Source organism: Notechis scutatus, chromosome 2, assembly GCF_049901735.1.
Source record: "Notechis scutatus isolate UNSWTSFEM ecotype Mainland chromosome 2, rNotScu1.2, whole genome shotgun sequence".
NCBI lineage: Eukaryota > Metazoa > Chordata > Lepidosauria > Squamata > Elapidae > Notechis > Notechis scutatus.
This window is the reverse complement of record NC_142010.1, coordinates 10,662,809-10,682,009: the sequence shown is the minus strand read 5'-3', so window position 1 is coordinate 10,682,009 and position 19,201 is coordinate 10,662,809. Positions and strand designations below refer to the sequence as shown.

The following is a 19,201-nucleotide window of genomic DNA, read 5'->3' as shown; positions in this document are numbered from 1 at the left end:
GTGAGGTACTAATACCCCTCTATAAAGCAAGACCATACCTAGAGTACTGCATTCAGTTTTGCTCACCACATTATAAAAAAGATGTTGAGACTCTAGAAAAAGTACAGAGAAGAGCAACCAGGATGATTAGGGGACTGGAGACTAAAACATACAATGAACGGTTACAGGAACTGGGCTTGGCTAGTCTAGTGAAGAGAAGGACCAGGGGAGACAGGATAGTGGTCTTCCAATATTTGAGGGGCTGCCACAGAGAGGAAGGGGTCAAGCTATTTTCTAAAGCACCCGAAGGCCAGACAAGGAATAATGGATGGAAACTGAACAAGGAGAGATTTAACCTGGAAATAAGGAGAAACTTTCTGACAGTGAGAACAATCAACCAATGGAACCAGCTTTGCCTTTGGAAGTTGTGGGAGCTTCATCACTTGAGACTTTCAGGAAGAGATTGGACTCCCATCTGTCAGAAATGGTCTCCTGCTTGGTCAGGGGGTTGGAGTAGATGACCTACAAGGTCCCTTCCAACTCTGATTATCTGTTATCTGCTTCTGTCGCAGAGGAACGGTTGCTGTGCTGGTGTTAGGAATTCCAAGCGAGCAGCGGAAGAATGCTTAAGCAGGGAATTCCCAAAAATTTCTTGGTTTTTCCTGTGGGAAGACTGAAACTGTGCCTTGGCTGAAAAGGTTTTTTGGAGAGAAGGGGACACAAGGATGGCTGGAAGGTGAAGCAGTGGACAATTTGCCCTGTCACCTTCCTTAGGGTTGGAAATTACTTGGAAGGTCTTGGTCTAACTCCCATGCTCAAACAGGGAATCCTATACAAGTAGTCCTTCACTTACAACGGTGTGTTTAGTCACCATTCAAAATTAACAATGGCGTGAAAAACATGACAAAGAACCGTTTTTCACACTTAACGACCATTGCACCATCCCTATGGTCACCTGATCAAAATTCCGACACTTTGCAACTGACTCATATTTATGACGGTTGCAGCATCCTCGGGTTGTTAAGTTAGTAACTTGGATGTTCAATGAATCTGGTTTCCCCATTGACTTTGCTCGTCAGATGGTCGCAAAAGGGGACCACAAGACCCTGGGACACAGCAACGGTCATAAGTATGAATTAGTTGCCAAGCATCTGCATTTCGAACCCAGGATCATGGGGATGCTACAAAGGATATAAGTGTGGAAAGACGGCCATAAGTCAACTTTTTTCGGTGCTGTTGCATTTTTGAACGGTCACTAAGTGAACCGTTGTACGTCGAGGACTACCTACCTTATACATTTTCCCAGGTGGTTTTCTATATATTCCATAAGGAAAATGATCAAACAGGTAGAACCCTCTCTGCCCCTTTTTTTGTAAGAAAATGACATTTGGTAGATCAGTGATTGGCGAACCTTTTTGTTGTGGTGTGCCGAAAGCGGATGTGTGCCGGCACCTAAAAATGCAATGCGCCCTGCCCCTCCTGCGCAGCGTACGCAACACCTCCATCATGGCCCCTTAACCTGCACTGTACATGTGCGCACCTCCCAGCTGATTTTCAACCCGTTTGAAGCCATTTTTGCTCTCCTGGGGGCTCGAGGGAAGCCTCTGCAGCCTCTGGAGGCCAAAAAATGGGCCTTCCGGAAATACCGGAAGTGGCTGTTTTCAGCCTCTGGAGCTGGGGGAGGCCATTTTCGCCCTCCTGGGGGCTTGAGGGAAGCCTCTGCAGCCTCTGGAGGCCAAAAAATGGGCCTTCCAGTAATACCGGAAGTGGCTGTTTTCAGCCTCTGGAGGGCCTCTGGAGCTGGGGAAGGCCATTTTCGCCCTCCTGAGGGCTCGAGGGAAGCCTCTGCAGCCTCTGGAGGCCAAAAAATGGGCCTTCCGGAAATACTGGAAGTGGCTGTTTTCAGCCTCTGGAGGGCCTCTGGAGCTGGGGAAGGCCATTTTCGCCCTCCTGAGGGCTCGAGGGATGCCTCTGCAGCCTTGTGAGGCTGAAAATGGGCCCGTTGTTTGGCACTTCCGGTATTTTCAGAAGGCCCATTTTTCAGCCTCCTGAGGCTCACAGAGGCTCTCGAGCCTCTGTGAGGGCGAAAAAGGCCTCAAACGGGCCGAAAATCAGCTGGGAGGCGCGCACATGCACAGTGCAGGTAAATTTGGCTAGGGCTCGTGTGCTTGCACAAGGTTCGCCATCATGGTGGTAGATTATAGAAAAAAATATCTGGAAGTAAAGCTCATTTACAATGAGACAATTCCTCTGAATTGTTTTATCTGTGGATTTCAAGTGCTTTTATACTGAACCACACAGCTCAGAAGAACAACTAGTAGTTTACCATAGGCAGAATAAATCACAACTGAAGTCTACCATCGAAATAAGCAATTTAATATAAATCAGGGGTCCCTCAACCCCCGGGGCCCACTACCAGGTCAAGGCGTATTTGCAACCAGGCCACGCGAGTGTTAAGCACACACGTAACTTGTGCAAATGTGCCCGTACGTAGGTGCACACAGCTCAACTTGTGCACACACATGCGCTTGTGCTCTGGCCCACCGATTGTGCAAGTTGAACGACACGCATACGTGTGCAAAGGATCACTGCTTTGTTCCCCTCTTCCCTCGCTGGGCCACCAAGTGACAAAAGTTGGAGACTGCTGATTATAAACAACTGAACATCACAATTGAAATTTTTATGGGTATGGCGCAGTGGGTCATTAGGCTTGGGGGAGGAGGAGGAGGCTCTCAAAAAAAAAAATTAAGATGGCAGCCTTTGAATGCGGTCTGAAGTGTGCTGGGTTTGCTCTTGTGGACACAACTGCCAATTTGTGGACGATGTGCAGAGGTGGTATTCAGCCGATTCTGACCGGTTCTGGAGAACTGGTAGCGGGAATTTTGAGTAGTTTGGAGAACCAGCAAATACCACCTCTGACTGGCCCCGCCCCCATCTATTCTATGCCTCCCGAGTTCCAGCTGATTGGCTGGGTCCTCTGTCAGGTTTCCAGAATAATGTCAAGTTTCCAAGTGATGAAATCCATTTAAAAAGAAAAGAACAAAGTCCATCTTCCAAAGCAATTTATTTTATTTAGGAAAGCATCAAATTGCCAAAGTCCACAGTAATTCCAGATCTGACACAACCCAGAATTGCCCCACAATATTAAAAGTTAGAAACAACCCCCAAAAGTCACATTCACCAATAGAAGCAATTCAACGTTGCTTGATGTCATAAATCTCCACCTCAAGGGACCTAAGCACGGACAGCTCATTTTCCCACGGGAAGAAGAATCACCTAGCCTAAACAACTCTTATCTCCACTCCTCCCCCCGGCAAGCCCGAAACCCTTCCCCTCCGACTGCCACAGAGAAAGTACGAAAAAGAATATATATTAATCCTAACTAAAATGACTACACGTAAGTTCAATTTCGGGCTTGACACCTTTTGTTCCCCCGCACAGGAGAACGGAGCTGGAAAGCAGGTTAGTGGGGTGGGGAGGGAATGGGGATTTTGCAGTATCCTTCCTCTGCCATGCCCACCAAGCCAAGCCATGCCCACAGAACCGATAGTAAAATATTTTGAATCCCACCACTGACAATGTGCTGTGGATTATTATCTTAGACTAGGAATGTGGACATCCAAGTTCAAGTTTATGAGGGTTGGTGTCTCCTACTCACAGCCCAGCGTCTTCTCCACTACCCCACACTGATTCTGGGACTGAAGAGGGGGAATAGCCAACGGAGTCCTATGGCTAAGCGGGAGGAGTGATACTCTGGGACTCCTCACTCCAATGCTTTCCCTACCAGTGACCCTGGGTTTTCTCGGCCACAGGAAACTGAGATCTTTGCAAGTTCTTGGTGGAAGAAAGAAAAAAAAAGAATACGGGTAGTCCTCAATTTATGACCGTCATTGAGCACAAAATTTCTGTCGCTAAGCGAGACAGCAGAGTGTTGCCCATTTTGCTACCTTTCTTGCCACCATTGTTAAGCGAATCACCGCAGTTGTTAAGTTAGCTACGCGGTTGTGAAGTGAATTTGGCTTCCCCCATTGACTTGGCTAGTCATGCGGTCGCAAAAGGGGATCATGTGACCTCGGGACACAACAAGAGTCATAAATACGAACCGGTTGCCGAGCGTCCAGATTTCAGGTGACCGTGGGAATGCTGCAATGGTTGTATATGTGAAAAAACGGTCATAAGTCGCTTTTTTCAGGGTGGTTGTGACTTTGAACGGTCGCTAAACGGGTTGTTGTTAACCTGTATTCCAGTTTTCCTCTAGTGAGCCTTCTGTGCTGGCCTACTGGAAGATGGCCAGAGATGGCCCTGACTTTTAGCTCTCTTTTTCTGACTCGGTTCCCATCGCTTGAATTGACTTACCCCTGGTTGGTTTGTCTTGTTCATGGAGGAGTGGAAGAATTCCAGTTGTCTTTGGGTTGTTATATATCCCAGTTCTGCAATTCTATAGGCCTCTAAAGTAGGCCTTATGACCCGTTGCTTAGCAACCATTGGAAATGACAACCGATCCTCCCAAAAGGTACCTATGAACCAGATACTGATAACATTTGTAAGAGCTGAGTTTGGTGCCCTTTTGAACTTGGCTGTTTTCGTGCAGATGTTTCATTACCCAACTAGGGAACAAAATCCATGCTCCACGGATCACGAATAAGGTGACATTCATATGATTTAGCCCAATGGTTGCCAACCAGTGGGTCAGGGACCACTGGTGGTCCGTGAGAAAATTTTGGTGGTCCGCAGAGAAATGTCACCCCCCCTCAAAGCAATTAATCCAGGCTGTGTGGGAACACAAGGCTGCGCTGCCCACATGGCCCGCGGGAACACAAGGCTTGCGTCAACTCCTAAAATATTTCTATGGTTGTTTTAGAGTTACAACAGAAAGGGAAGGGGGAAAGAGCAGCGCGGCAGCTTAGAAACCCAAATTGCATTCCATAGTTTTCCAAGATCGTAACTAGGTGACAAGTTTCTGTCGTGCAAAAGTCTAACTGGAAAGCATGATTGATGACTCTGGGCTATGGATGTGTCCCATTGGAGAATATGAATTACGATACATTCGGGGTGGGGGAAAACCAGGGTCAAAGGTGGCAATGAATGATGTGTCTCAGAGTTGGCTACACCCAGGCAGTGCCGGACATGTTAACTCCCAATAAATCCTTTTCAAGTTTTGGAAGTTTGGCTCGAGGCTCATGATTTAAATGGGGGTAACTGCTGGAATACTGACATTTAAGCTTGGCCAGTTTTGAATTGCTACACTACAAATTTGTGTTGCAGATCACTCTGCTAAATGGTAATGGCTTAAGATACTCCTGTTGTTCCTTTCTCTTTCCACTGTCAGCTTTCCCAATGGCTACATTCAGACACTACATATAATCTTCGATCTTCAGTAACAAACCACTTGTGTTCATATAGCATGCTATGCCTATTGTTTTAAGGCAGCGTTAACCTTGGCAACTTTTAAGTTATGTGGACTTCAACTCCCAGAATTCCCCAGCCAAGCCAACATAGCTTGGCTGGGGAATTCTGGGAGTTGAAGTCCACATAGGTTAAAGTTGACCCTGATTTAAGATAATGGCCCAGTTGCTACAATGCAGTTAAACAATGGCTGGATTCCCACAAGAGAGATCTATGGACAAGAATTTTTCTTCTTTTTAACTGTTTGACTGTAAGATTAAGTTAATCTTTCGGTTAAGCTGGGCGATCCATTAGAACAGGCAATCTTGATAGCAAGTGATTATTAACTCAAGTGAAAAAAAAAATGGCACGGTTGTTTAGAGAACTTTATTCATCCCAATTCCACTCAAGGCATCTTTACATTCACTGTCTTTTTTTCAAGACTTCAAAAGGGCCCACAGTAGCTATGGGAACAGAAGACAAGCTCAAAAATTCCCTGGTTTTTTTGACTTCACCCTGGTAATCATGCAACCTTTTTTATACCCTTACGTGAACCCCCACCAGGAACAGGAGAAAAAAAAAAACTCAGGTATACTACCTGCCCAGGTTTATTTCCAGCAAATAAAAGGAGAATAACTTCTTTAAAGAGGGGCGATAATTACTCAAAACAACTACAATTAGACCGCAAGCTTTTCGTTTAATGTGTGTGCATGGGGGAAAAACAAAAAGAGAAACGTGGATTTACATCTAGCAGGCTCTGAACAGAGATGGAGAAAGGCAGAGGACAGCTGGGAGCTTTTTCTCTGAAGCAGCGTTTCTCAAGTTTGGCGAATTTAAAGATCCGTGGACTTCCGTTCCCAGGATTCCCCAATTCAACCACGCTGGCAGAGGAATTCTGGGAGTCGAAGTCCACTCATTTTAAAATGAGGCAAAGGTGAAAAACGCTGCTTTGAAAGGGCTGGCAGGAATAGTAGGAAGAGGGGAGAGGGGCTGGATTGAGAATTAGAGCTGGATACTGATCCATGGAGACCCAGTTGGGCGTCCTTGCAAGCGTCTCAAATTAAGGAGCTCCGCAAACAGACAGGGGATGAAGAACCACCATTCATCAAAAAGTTCTAGCTGGATTTTCTTCTTCAAGGAGGCTCTTCTGCGAAGGAGCATTTTTCCCAAATCAGCATCTTGATTTTTGACAACCACGTGATTCCCAGCTCTGCCACAGCCTTTAGGACACCAAAAAAAAAAAAAAAACAACTGTTTTTTTCCCTCACATATTGAACAAAACAGCCCTGGAGCTCTTCGGATGCATTAATACAATGATCCCCAACCTTTCTTATGCCGCGGCCCGGTATCCCCAACCTTTTTTATGGCGCGGCCCGGTAGCGGCATTAGCTGGGCGCCGCCATCTTTTTTTGATGAAAAAGTGCTTCCGGTGAGCTTTCTACCCGGAAAAGCTCACCGGAAGCACTTTTTCATCAAAAAAAGATGGCGGTGCCCAGCAAACCAGCGGCCCGGTAGGACTTGTTCCACGGACTGGTACCGGTCCGAGGACGGTGGTTGGGGACCCCTGCATTAATATACTTCTGGTGAAGTTTGCTCCTGGCGCCACAGAAGTTTCGATGCGTTTTCTTCGGTCATGTTTTCCTGACCTGGATTTTTGGGGAGGCATATTATTGTGTTTTTAACACTATGAGCCATTCACTTGGGGAAAGGAAGGTGATCGTATCAATTGAATCGAATAAACCGGCATTTCTGGATGTCGGCCACTTTAAGATGTTTGCCACCCACATGTGTTAAATTTGCCAAGGTTCAGAAACATTGAAATAGATCAAACCACCAAGGAGAAACTATAAAGGTAAAATGGCTATTGGGGGGACGGGGGAGGGGAAGTTTCATTCCCTATATCATAGGTGTCAAACTTGATGACATCACGTGACGTATTGTGACATTTTTTTGCCTTTGCGGAGCCAGAGCGGGCACGGACTCCACGTAAGGCATCCAGCCCATGGAGGCCACCAGTTTGACACCACTGCCCTCTTATCATGTTGGAAGTAACCAATCTGCTCAGATTAATACGAGTGGATTTGGATCACTCAGATTTGATGCTGGAGCGTTTCTAATTCTCCAAGGAACAGCTTCTCTGCCTGGCAGCTGTTCCTCGTGGACTAGTCTGCTGATGGAATTCAAAGCTTATTACTTGTCTCACAGTTATATTTAAGATCTTCTGTGCTGTTATATAGAAACTTTTCAGCCTTCCAAATAAGACGTTCAGATTTAAGCTTTGGCATATACGTCTTCACTCCTGTTTTAACAGGCGAAATAGCCCCCCCCAAAAAAACAAATAGCAAAATCCCAAATAATAATGGTCTTGGAACCGAGTTACGGCATCCTGTAACTCAAGAAGGAATGAGGTGGAAACAGACTGGCATCTAATCAAGATTTGTGTAATCTCTCCCTCCCTCTTGTGAACGATGAGCTCCCCCTCCCCCCAAATTTATGACACTCTGGAGGGACCCTCCATATTGTGTATCCCAAATTAACATTTTCCCAAGACCTTAGTATTTCCCAGGATTCCCAACGTAGCCGGCAATAGATGCTCCCTGAGAACAATAAAGATCTGAAGGAGAATCAAATCCCCCTTTTTGACTCGTTTTCGCCACACAGTATCGATTTTTCTATCCGCAACCACTTTTCTCCCCAACCGCTATGTCGATCCTCCATACATGTGAACAGTGCTGTGTTTAAGGAGGTAAGACTTCCGAGTGAACTTCTTCCCACACTCCAAGCACTCGTGGGGTCTCTCCCCCGTGTGGATCCCCTCGTGGCGTTTAAGATTCGACCTGCGACTGAATCGCCGCCCGCAATTCAAACAGCTGTAGGTTTTTTCCCCCGGGTGGATTTTTTTTTGTTTAGTGAAGTTTGATTTATGGTAGAAACTCCTGGCGATGACGCTGGAGGCCCCGTACTTCTTAACCATGGGCGTTTTGGACTGGCCGAGCTCCCTGTAACTTCCTCGGCAAGGAACGGCGCTATTGCCCATCTCCTTGGGAAGAAATTTCTGGGGCCAAATGAGTCTATCTTGGCTTTGGGAAAGGTTTTCCTGCTCATCGAACTGAGCTGCCTGCTCTTCCATTCTCCCGCTGAGCAACTCGTGTGATGTTTCGGCCTCAGAATTCTCCAGCGTGTATTTCTCCATTTTGTCAATGCCTCTACTCCCTTCACCTATGGGAGAAATGAAAAAATAATAATAATAATCCCAAATCTCTCTATATAAAAGTGTGTGTGTATGTGTGTTTTTCAGCATATCTCTGGAACGCCTCGAGCAATTTCAACCAAATTTGGCACACTGATTAATCTCTGAAAAAAAATACTGTGGGGGTAAGACACCCCTAACACTCCTCGGGGGTTGTCTGTGTTCTTGTGGTCTGTTAAGATACAGCCAGTTGTGCTTTAAAATGGCTTCTACTGTACAGCGCTGTGGAGTTGCCATGGTAACGGCTTCACAGTACTCTACAAGGGGGCTCTCTCTGGTAACGGGGAAAATCCAACATTAGAAATGACGTTTCTTCCGGATTGCTGAAATCAAGGCTTTTCCTATCTAATACAAGGTTTAGGATAAATAAATACCCGGACAATGCCGGGTGATCAGCTCGTAGAAATCTAAAGAAAATGTTTTGGAGCCGTTTGGCAGGTGGATAGTAATGGGAAGGGAGCTGAAGAAAGAAAGGGATGGAATTAAAATATCCACCCCCAAAGGAACTGCACCGCATCCAAGTATTCGACCAACTGGCTTTAACTCGTCCGTTTGTATCACTCACCGGCATCTCCAGAGTTCCCCTCATGATTAGCCTCCCTGAACAGTGGTCCCTTCCCACAATCCTCTGCAGCATCCCTCACTTCCTTGAGCACCTGGAAACAGGAGAAAACATCTGTTTCAACAAGGCAGGGAGAGAGATGGGGAAGAGAGGTCTTCAAGTTGCTAAGGTTGGAGACTTCTGGTCTAGATTAAGTTGAAGGGCTGGCATACCCTGGAACCACTTTAGGTAATGGCAGGTTCTGGACTCGGCGTTCTGCCAGGCCCTGAGTTCTTTTGAGGGCACAGCTGCCAGTCCTGAACATTGACTCGTATCTCTTGTGTCACACACCTGGTGTTGTGCCCCACCAGCTACCAGCGGCAGACTCAGACAGTGAGGAGGTTGGGGAGGAACTCTGGCCAGTCCTGGTGTCTGGGGAAGGCTCTAATGTAGTGGTAATCAACCTGGTCCCTACAGCCCACTAGTGGGTGTTCCAGCTTTCATGGTGGGCGGTAGGGGTTTTGTCCCCTACTTTATAAATCACCATTACTGTGGAACCGGTGGGCGGTTACAGAAAATTTTTACTACTAACAGAGATACAAAAGTGGGTGGTAGGTATAAAAAGGTTGACTACCCCTGCTCTAATGGGTGTTCTGCGTCAGACACAAGAGATGAAGCCAGGGCCATCCGACATTTCCCAGCTGCCTATGGAGTCGGAGATAAGTGTGGAAGAAGAACAGCTGGAGCCTATTCCAGATGGGCGTATGCGCCGAGCTGTCAGGAGAAGGGAACAACTAAGGAACAGAGGCCAACTAAGAAAGAAAGGCCTACGTGGACGCTGAATGACCCCTCCCTGGGGAATAAATAGAAGCAAAAGGGGAATGGTGGTTGCAGGAGACAATTAGTTCACTTATTATTATGAAGATTGGCTTATCGTGGTTTGTGCCTCGGAGACTCCTTGTCAGGAATTAATTTACAGCGTTGCGACTGGAAGCTCTCGGCCTGGCAACTATCCAAGGACTGATAAGGCAGTCCTTGCAGGATTATTGCCGGGACTTTTCTGGGTGTGTGAATGCCAGGAATTCACATTAACCAAATTAAAAGGGTTTTTGTTTTTTTCAGGACAAGGTGTCTGTTTCGTGATTCTGGTTCAGTCTGGGTCATAATACTGCAAAGGAGGTCGACTTACCTCCTGTTCTTGATGCTGGTGACCTTCCGCTTGCATTTGCAGAAAGTCCTCAGCCAGAGACACCGCCTGGATGCAAGTCTCGGGGCTGTTTCCACGGACCCAGCTCTGGATCTCGGGCGGCAGGATGGCCAAAAATTGCTCCAGGATCAACAGTTCCAGGATCTGCTCCTTGGAATGGTGCTCCACCTTCAGCCATTGATGGCAAAGCTCCTGCAGCCGGCTGTACGCCCCCCGCGGGCCCTCGGCCTCCTGGTAGCAGAAGCGGCGGAAATGCTGGCGCAGCTTCTCGCGGCCGAGGGCGTCCCTGTGCAAAATGGCCGCCTTCACTTTCCCATAATCCTCTCGCTCGGCGCTTCCAAGGTTGCAATAGGCGCGCTCGGCTTCTCCTCGGAGGGCGGGCAACAGGTGGGACGCCCACTCCTCCCTGGGCCACTGGCAGGCCTCGGCTACCTGCTCGAAGGAAGCCAGGAAGGCCTTGGCGTCATCCCAGGGGGGCGGCTCCTCCTGGACCAGGGACACAAAACCCCAGGGCTGCTGGGATTCAGACATCTTCAGGAATTCCTGCCACTGGGCTTCCCACTGTTGAGAGACCAGGTCCGGTTCCTGTTTGACCAGTTGCTCCGCTCCCTCCGGCCCTCTGCAGCTCTTCCGGTCTCCTTCCAACTCCTCGCCTGATTTGGAAGCCGCTCGGCCCAGATCCTGCCTCTTGAACCCCGGCTGCATCCACTTCTCCAAAGCGGCTTGCAACTGCAGGCTGAATCCCGTCCGGGGCACCTCTCCGTCGGCCATGGAATTTGTGCGGCAATGGACGAGCCGGAATCTCTCCAAACTGAGACAAGACGATCCCTGAAGGGAAAAACCTACAGTCGATGGCCAAAATGCTTTTTCTGGCGTTCTGTAGGGGGACAAAAGTCAGATAATAATAGATCATCAGAGTTGGAACGGACCTTTGTAGGTCATCTAGTCCACCCTCCCCGCCCAAGTGGGAGACCCTACACCATTTCTGACAGATGAGAGTCCAATCTCTTCTTGAAAGCCTCAAGTGATGAAGCTCCCACAACTTCTGAAGGCAACTTCTGTTCCATTGGTTGATTGTTCTCACTGTCAGAAAGTTTCTCCTTATTTCCAGGTTAAATCTCTCCTTGTTCAGTTTCCATCCATTATTCCTTGTCTGGCCTACAGGCGCTTTAGAAAATAGCTTCACTCCTTCCTCTCTGTGGCAGCCCCTCAAATATTGGAAGACCGCTATCCTGTCTCCCCTGGTCCTTCTCTTCACTAGACTAGCCAGGCCCAGTTCCTGCAACCGTTCATCGTATGTTTTAGTCTCCAGTGCCTCAGTTTCCGAACACTTCTAGCCTCCCCTGACTCTCAAGTTCACACTTCCACCCTTCCCACAGGAGAGAAACAGGTTGGGCCCTGTGAGACTAGGCGGAAGCTGCCCGACCTCAAGAGGAAGCAGGCATGTGAGTGGACAAAAGCCAGGGATCTTTTCTCTAAAAGATCTCTTCAGGGAGTTATTTAAAAGAAGGAACCAAGTCCTTAAGGAAAGAAAGGGGGGAGGGAAGTCACCTAAACCAGGGAGGAGAAGCGGGGCCTCCACCCCAAAACCCATCAACTTGTAAATCTGCAAGAGAAGAGAACCTGCCTGTCTTCAAACAGAATTTTAAAAGAGAAGCAGGAAAAGACTATTATAAGATTTAGAATTTATTACATGAATAGATAGAGAGAAGAGTAAGAAGTTAAATATGTGATCATAGCAATAAAATAACTGATTGATTAGGATTGAATAAGAGAATGAATGTAACTTAGGCAAGGATGGAATATACTTTTGAAAGAGGATAATGATAGGTTAATGATAATACAACGATTGACCAATGTGATATAAAATAGCGATTAGAATGGCTATAATTATAAATTAAGTAAGAAATGTATGATATTATTATGGGCACAAGGTATGTGTACCCAACCGACAACGCTGGAAAACTGAAAGATGGTTTTGTTTGTTTTTGTTATAAAAATAATAAAAAAAAAGCTTTTTCTGAACAAAAAGAACTTTAACAGAATAGCAGAGTTGGAAGGGACCTTCTAGGCCAGGGTGTCCAACCTTGGCAACTTTAAGACTTGTGGACTTCAGAATTCTCAGCCAGAATTCTGGGAGTTGAAGTCCCAAGTCTTAAAGTTGCCAAGGTTGGACACCCTGTTCTAGGCCAATCCCCTGCCAATCAAACAGGGGGCCCTGAAGCTTGTTTGACACATCAAAGGTAGTCTTCAATGGATAACAAGCTGAACCCCAAATTTGTGTTGCTTTAAGTGAGTGAGGTTTGCCTCACTTTACGACATTTTCTGACAATCAATCCATGGAACAGAAGTTGCCCTCGGAAGTCGTGGGAGCTTCATCCCTGGAGGCTTTCAAGAAGAAACTGGACGGCCATTTTGTCAGAAATGGTGTAGGGTCTCCTGCTTGGACGGGGGGGGGGCTGGACTAGATGACCTACAAGGTCCCTTCCAACTCTTGTTAATCTAATCTACGGTCTTTTGCTCTTTTAATCTAATTTACGGTCTTTAGTGACTCACTGCGGTTGTTCAGCGAATCATGAGGTCATTAAGCGAATCTGGCTCCTCCCCCACTTCGGTTGATTACAAATGGTGATCACAGTTGCAAGGGCCCAAACTTTTCATCGCAGGATCATGGGGACATTGCCACAGTCCGTAAGTGTGAAAACTGGTCAAAAATCTCTCTTTACAGTGCCGTTGTAACTTCAAATGGTCAACTAAGCGAACTGTCAGGGATGTTCGTTGTTGACTTAGAACCGTTCATTCAGCAACCATTCAAAGGTAGGATGGCACTGAACGAGTGATACTTCTGACCCATCCTTTGAGTTCCAACTTTTGCAGTGTCCCAGGGTCACTTAATCATGATTTCGGATGTTCATTGCCAGTTTCCCACAAGCAAAGAACGGGCAAGCTGGCAGACAGTCACAATCCTGTGAGGTCCTCACTTAACAACCCACATGCTTCTAGCTCAGAGGTCTCCAAACTTGGCAACTTGAAGGCTTGTGGACTTCAACTCCCGGAATTCTCCACCCAGCATAGTCCACAAGTCTTCAAGCTGCCAGGAATTCTTGGAGTTGAAGTCCACAAGCCTTCAAGTTGCCAAGTCTTCAAGCTGCCAAGAATTCTGGGAGTTGAAGTCCACAAGTCTTCAAGTTGCCAAGTCTTCAAGCTGCCAGGAATTCTGGGAGTTGAAGTCCACAAGTCTTCAAGTTGCCAAGCCTTCAAGTTGCCAAGCCTTCAAGTTGCCAGGAATTCTGGGAGTTGAATTCCACAAGCCTTCAAGTTGCCAAGTCTTAAATCAGTTGCCAGGAAGTCTGGGGGTTGAAGTCCACAAGTCTTCAAGTTGCCAAGTCTTAAAGCAGTTGCCAGGAATTCTGGGAGTTGAAGTCCACAAGTCTTCAAGTCTGCCAAGTCTTCAAGCTGCCAGGAATTCTGGGAGTTGAAGTCCACAAGTCTTCAAGTTGCCAAGTCTTAAAGCTACCAGGAATTCTGGGAGTTGAAGTCCACAAGCCTTCAAGTTGCCAAGTCTTAAATGAGTTGCCAGGAAGTCTGGGGGTTGAAGTCCACAAGTCTTCAAGTTGCCAAGTCTTAAAGCAGTTGCCAGGAATTCTGGGAGTTGAAGTCCACAAGTCTTCAAGTTGCCAAGTTTTAAAGCTGCCAGGAATTCTGGGAGTTGAAGTCCACAAGTCTTCAAGTTGCCAAGTCTTAAAGCTGCGAGGAATTCTGGGGGTTGAAGTCCACAAGTCTTCAAGTTGCCAAGTCTTAAAGCAGTTGCCAGGAATTCTGGGAGTTGAAGTCCACAAGTCTTCAAGTTGCCAAGTTTTAAAGCTGCCGAGGAATTCTGGGAGTTGAAGTCCACAAGTCTTCAAGTTGCCAAGTCTTAAAACTGCGAGGAATTCTGGGAGTTGAAGTCCACAAGTCTTCAAGTTGCCAAGTTTGGGGACCCCTGTTCTAGCTTAACAATTAACAACTGGGACTGCCAGAATTGCTGTTGCTAAGCAGCGCAAATATGTGATTTCGCATCGCTTAGCAACAATAATTCCAGTCCCAATTGCTATTTTTTTAAAAATACAACAATGAGGGGGATGGAGGTAGGAATTGAACCCACAACTCCAGGAGAGGACTCCCAGAGGGTTAAAAAAAAAACAGCAGCCACCCTTCAGGGAACTTGGTCAGTATTTAAAAACTGGATGGAGATAAATTCTGAACTAATAGTAGGAAAATACATGTAGTCCTCAACTTATGACCATTGACTCCAAAATTGATGTTGTTAAGCAGGTTTTGCCCCATTTTTTTGACTTTTTTTTGCCACAGTTGTTAAGTGAAACCACTGTGGTGGTTAAATTAGTAACACAGTTAAGTGAATCTGCCTCCCCCATTGGCTTGTCAAGAGGGTCGCAAAACGGGATCACATGACCTCAGGACATTGTAACCATCATAAATATGAGTCAGTTGCCAAGCACCTGAATTTTGATCACATGACCACGGGGGATGCTGCAACTGTCATTAAGTGTGAAAATGGTCATAAGTCACTTTTTTCAGTGCCATTGTAACTTCAAACGGTCACTAAATGAACTGTTGTGAGGACTACCTCCATTTTTCTCCCCAATTTGTGCAATGGTGTTTCTACAGTTTATGATTTCACCCCCCACCCCCCAATTTTTTTTAACTTTTACATACAATAAATCCATTCCATTTCAACCGTGTGTCGATTAGGTACATATTTCGGGTGCTTACAATTAATATTAATACTCTTATCAATATAACAATAATCACATTCCCATATGAATAAAATAAGTAATATCCAATATATCTATTTCACCAGCTTATCTTATTGCTTTATAACTATGTCTAATCCATTTTAATTTTTTTTCGTTTCTACAATTCTGATGTGCGGTTATTCCAGAGGTCATCAAACTTGGCAACTTGAAGACCTGTGGACTTCAACCCCCAGAATTCCTGGCAGCTTTAAGACTTAGCAACTTTTAAGACTTGTGGACTTCAACAAGAGTCAGGTCCATGTATCTGCCATTCTTCAATGGAAGAAGAACGGGGGGAGTTGGTACAAGTAATCCTTTTTGATGTAACCTGAATATATTAAATCCTATATTGATTCTGTATAACTTGCATATGATATACAACTGGAGGAGTGGAGCCAGATGTCTAGAAACTTGTCACCTCTTGAAGAGATGACAAAATGAGAAGGGACCATAAAAATTCCAGTTCTGGAAGACACTCCTGGGACTCTGCTAAGATAGGTTCTCAGAGAAGGGGAGGGGGGAATTAACATGTTGGTTCTTTGTTTGACTAAATCCACATCTAAATAAGGGGAGGGATTCTAACTTCCTTTATCTATGACTGTATGCCTGGAAATATTTTAGACTCTGCTTTGACTAGTGTTGGGACTAAATCCCTTTCAACAAAGAATTCCTTTTGAAACACCTAGTTTTCAGAAGTTCATTCTTTTCGGTTGAAGGGGAAAAGTCCAATGCTTACAGGTGGGTCGTACGTCGAGAGCTACCTGTATTTGCAAAGCATCTTCACCTTGGCAAGTCTTTTGTGACTTGTGTTGAGGTAATTTCCCATTAGGAGAATGAGCGCATACAGGGAGACGTATTTGAGAGAAGTGTTTGAATAATACACACACAGTACACAGATACACTGTACAGTAAATGTAGGTTTTTACTTCCAGAAAGGTTTAAGCAAAGTCCAAAATAAGCAATCCAAAGTCATTCACAAGTTAAATCAGTCAGTTTTCAATCCAGGGATAATCCAAATATCAAAGTCCAGTGTCAAAAACAGTTCAGTATCAGACTTACATTAAACCCAGTAATATCAATTAGAAGAAATGGAGGAACGGCAATACTTTCCAACAGAAGGAAACAGAGATACACTCACACTCTCTTCTGAGACTCAGACTAAGACAAACCAGGTTTCTGGCTCCATCTTATGGCCGTTTGAGAAACCACACCTAATTACAGTTTTGCATTTTCTTAAAGATACAGTTTTAAAATGTCTATCCTGGTTTATATATATTTCTAACCCAAATAGCTGTTAGGTGACTCATATTCCTAACAACTTGGCACCTCAGATGCAGTTACAATTCAAAGGACTGGCTGAACTCCACATAGGAGTTTAAGCATTTTTTTTTAGAAACTCAAGGAGGTCAGGGAGAACACCCCAGTTTCTACCCCATCCCCACTCCCAAATAGATTGAGCTATAAGAGAAGGACTGAATCAGAGTCAGAATAGATCTGGAAGGGACCTTGGAGGTCTTCTAGTCCAGCCCCCAGCTCAAGCAGGAGATTCCATCCAGAATAGGAATTGGAATTGAATAGTTGGAAGGGACGTTGGAGATCTTCTAGTCCAATGGTGGCTAACCTTTTTGGGCTCCTGGGTCAAAAATTGTGCACGCGCTTGCACGCTCGTGCTCGCGTGCCAGCACCCAGAAGGCAATGTGCCCCCCCCCACATATGCATGTGCAATCCACCCACCCCTTACCTGCACTGCACCTCACAGCTGATTTTTGGCTGGCTTGAGGCCTTTTTTGGCCTCCCAAAGGCTTGAGGAAGGCTTCTGCAGGCTTCTGCAAGCGTTGCAGGCCGAAAACTAGCCCTGTTTCATCACTTCCTGTTTTTCCGAAAATACCAGAAGTGACTAAACGGGGCTAGTTTTCGGCCTGCAAAGCTTGCAGAAGCCTGCAGAAGCCTTCCTTAAGCCCAAAGGCCAAAAAAGGCCTCAATCAGCTGTGAGGCGCGCACATGCACAGTGAGGTAAGTTTGCCTGCAGCTCGCGTGCCGGCACAAATGGCTGCTCTGCGTGCCACCTGTGGCATGCGTGCCATAGGCTCGCCATCACGGTTCTAGTCCAACCCCCTGCCTAGGCAGGAAAGCTTACACCGCTTCAGACAAATGGTTATCCCACATCGTTTTAAACACTTCCAGTGTCGGAGCATCCACAACTTCTGGAGGCAAGTTGTTCCACTGAGTAATTGTTCTAACTCTCAGGAAATTTCTCCTTAGTTCTCTAAGTTGCTTCTCTCCTTGCCATGGCTTCTTGCCCTGCCTTCAGCAGCTTTGGAGAATAGCTTGACTCTCTCTTCTTTGTGGCAACCCCTGATTTCAGACAAGTCTCTTCTTAAAAACCTCCAGCGTTGGAGCACGTACAACTTCTGGTGGCAAGCTGTTCCACAGGTGAATTGTCCTCACTCTTAGGAAGTTTCTCCTTAATCCCAGGTTGCTTCTCTCCTCGGTTAGTTTCCACCCATTGTGGCTTGTCCTGCCTTCAGGTACTTTGGAAAATAACTTGAGCCCCTCCACCTCCTCTTGGTGGCAGCCCCTCTAAATACTGCAAGACTGCTGCCCCAGTAGGACCCTCGTCCCCCCCCCCACACCAATAAGCTACCATGGTTAAGAATTATGGTTAATTCTCCTGGTTAATAGGTGGCATGCATAAGCCTACCGTCCCTGTCCTATTGTTTCTTTTTATTTCTCTTCATGAATTCATAACTATGTTTATACTGATACCTATTATCTTGTAAGCGATTGACAAATCAAATAAATCAAATAAAATAAAATAAGAAGCGGGGGGGGGGGACTAGAATTGGGTCTCCCCACTCCTTCCCCCATCCTGGCTCTGGGGCTGCAAGGGTGAGGGGGGGGGACCGGACCAAAAGGTCCCAATAGCTTCGGTAGCTGAAGAGAAGGGGAGGGGGGGGGTTTCCAGACCCTGGTTCCCACACACGCCCCCAACCCAAAAACGTCTCCCCCCCCCTTGAAAATGGCTCAAGAGGCAACTCTCGAGCTGCGAGGAAGTCCATCTGCCTTGGATTTCCCGGGCTTTGGGGTTGAGAAGTCAGATCCCATCGAAATCAAAGGGGAGTGGGGGGGTGGCCTTCACTTTTTAACCCCTTTTGAGCCTTCGGACCCCGCGCTCCGAATTCGGCCACTCACCCGGATTCCTGCGGGAGACCCCCCCACTCGGAAACGAGGACGCCTCTTTCCCCCCCCCCACTCCTTCTATTAAGGAAGCGGAGCTCGCTGCGAAGCCAGAAGTATTAAACAAATACAGCTGCTTCCGTGGGAGGGCTCTGAGCAGGAAGGGGTGAGGCTCCTCCGAGTCGAATAGCAAATTGCCTCCGAAATGCACTTTTTAAATATTGGGGTGGGGAGGGGGCAGAGGGGAGCTTTTGAAAGAGCTTTCCTTGCGGTGATTTTTGCAAAAGGTTTCCCACTCAGAATCTATCTATCTATCTATCTATCTATCTATCTATCTATCTATCTATCTATCTATCTATCTATCATATACATATCAAACCTCTATATCTTTATCTATCATATCTCCACATATATCTGTCTGTCTGTCTGTCTATCTATCATATCTATGTATCATACCTCTATATCTTTATCTCTCTATCTCTATATATCTCTACATCCATCTATCTATCTATCTATCTATCTATCTATCATCTATCTATCTATCTCTACCTGTCTATCTATCTATATCTATCTATCTATCTATCTATCTATCTATCTATCTATCTATCTATCTATCTATCTATCATCTATCTATCTATCTATCATCTATCTATCTATCTATCTATCTATCTATCTATCATCTAATCTATCTATCTATCTATCTATCTATCTATCTATCTATCATCTACATATCATACCTCTATATCTTTAGCTATCTGTATTTCTGTATATCTCCACATCTATCTGTCTGTCTGTCTGTCTATCTATCATATCTATGTTTCATATCTCTATATCTTTATCTCTCTATCTATCTGTATATCTATCTA

At 45.9% G+C, this 19,201-nt stretch overlaps 1 protein-coding gene across 2 annotated transcripts; it reads right to left on the bottom strand.

Moving 5' to 3' along the window:
* Positions 1-7,565: 7,565 nt before the first annotated feature.
* Positions 7,566-18,475, bottom strand: LOC113424446 (zinc finger protein 165-like). Of its 2 annotated transcripts, XM_087953202.1 has the most exons (4): positions 18,351-18,466; positions 10,345-11,239; positions 9,180-9,270; positions 7,566-8,583 (listed from the first exon to the last, which is right to left on the bottom strand). In XM_087953202.1, exons 2-4 carry the CDS (start codon positions 11,131-11,133, stop codon positions 8,066-8,068), a joined length of 1,398 nt encoding a protein of 465 aa, XP_087809328.1. In that variant the 5' UTR covers positions 11,134-11,239; positions 18,351-18,466; the 3' UTR covers positions 7,566-8,065. The 2 variants fall into 2 exon arrangements, with proteins under 2 accessions (XP_087809328.1, XP_087809329.1); XM_087953203.1 differs by lacking the exon at positions 9,180-9,270 and having other exon boundaries at positions 18,351-18,475.
* Positions 18,476-19,201: the final 726 nt, after the last annotated feature.

Coding starts and splice junctions, on each gene's coding strand:
- LOC113424446 (XM_087953202.1), bottom strand. CDS start 11,133: ATGGCCGACGGAGAGGTGCCCCGGACGGGATTCAGCCTGCAGTTGCAA. Junction 9,271..10,344: donor ACCAGCATCAAGAACAGGAG/GTAAGTCGACCT, acceptor TCCTGTTTCCAG/GTGCTCAAGGAAGTGAGGGA. Junction 8,584..9,179: donor GGGGAACTCTGGAGATGCCG/GTGAGTGATACA, acceptor TTTCTCCCATAG/GTGAAGGGAGTAGAGGCATT.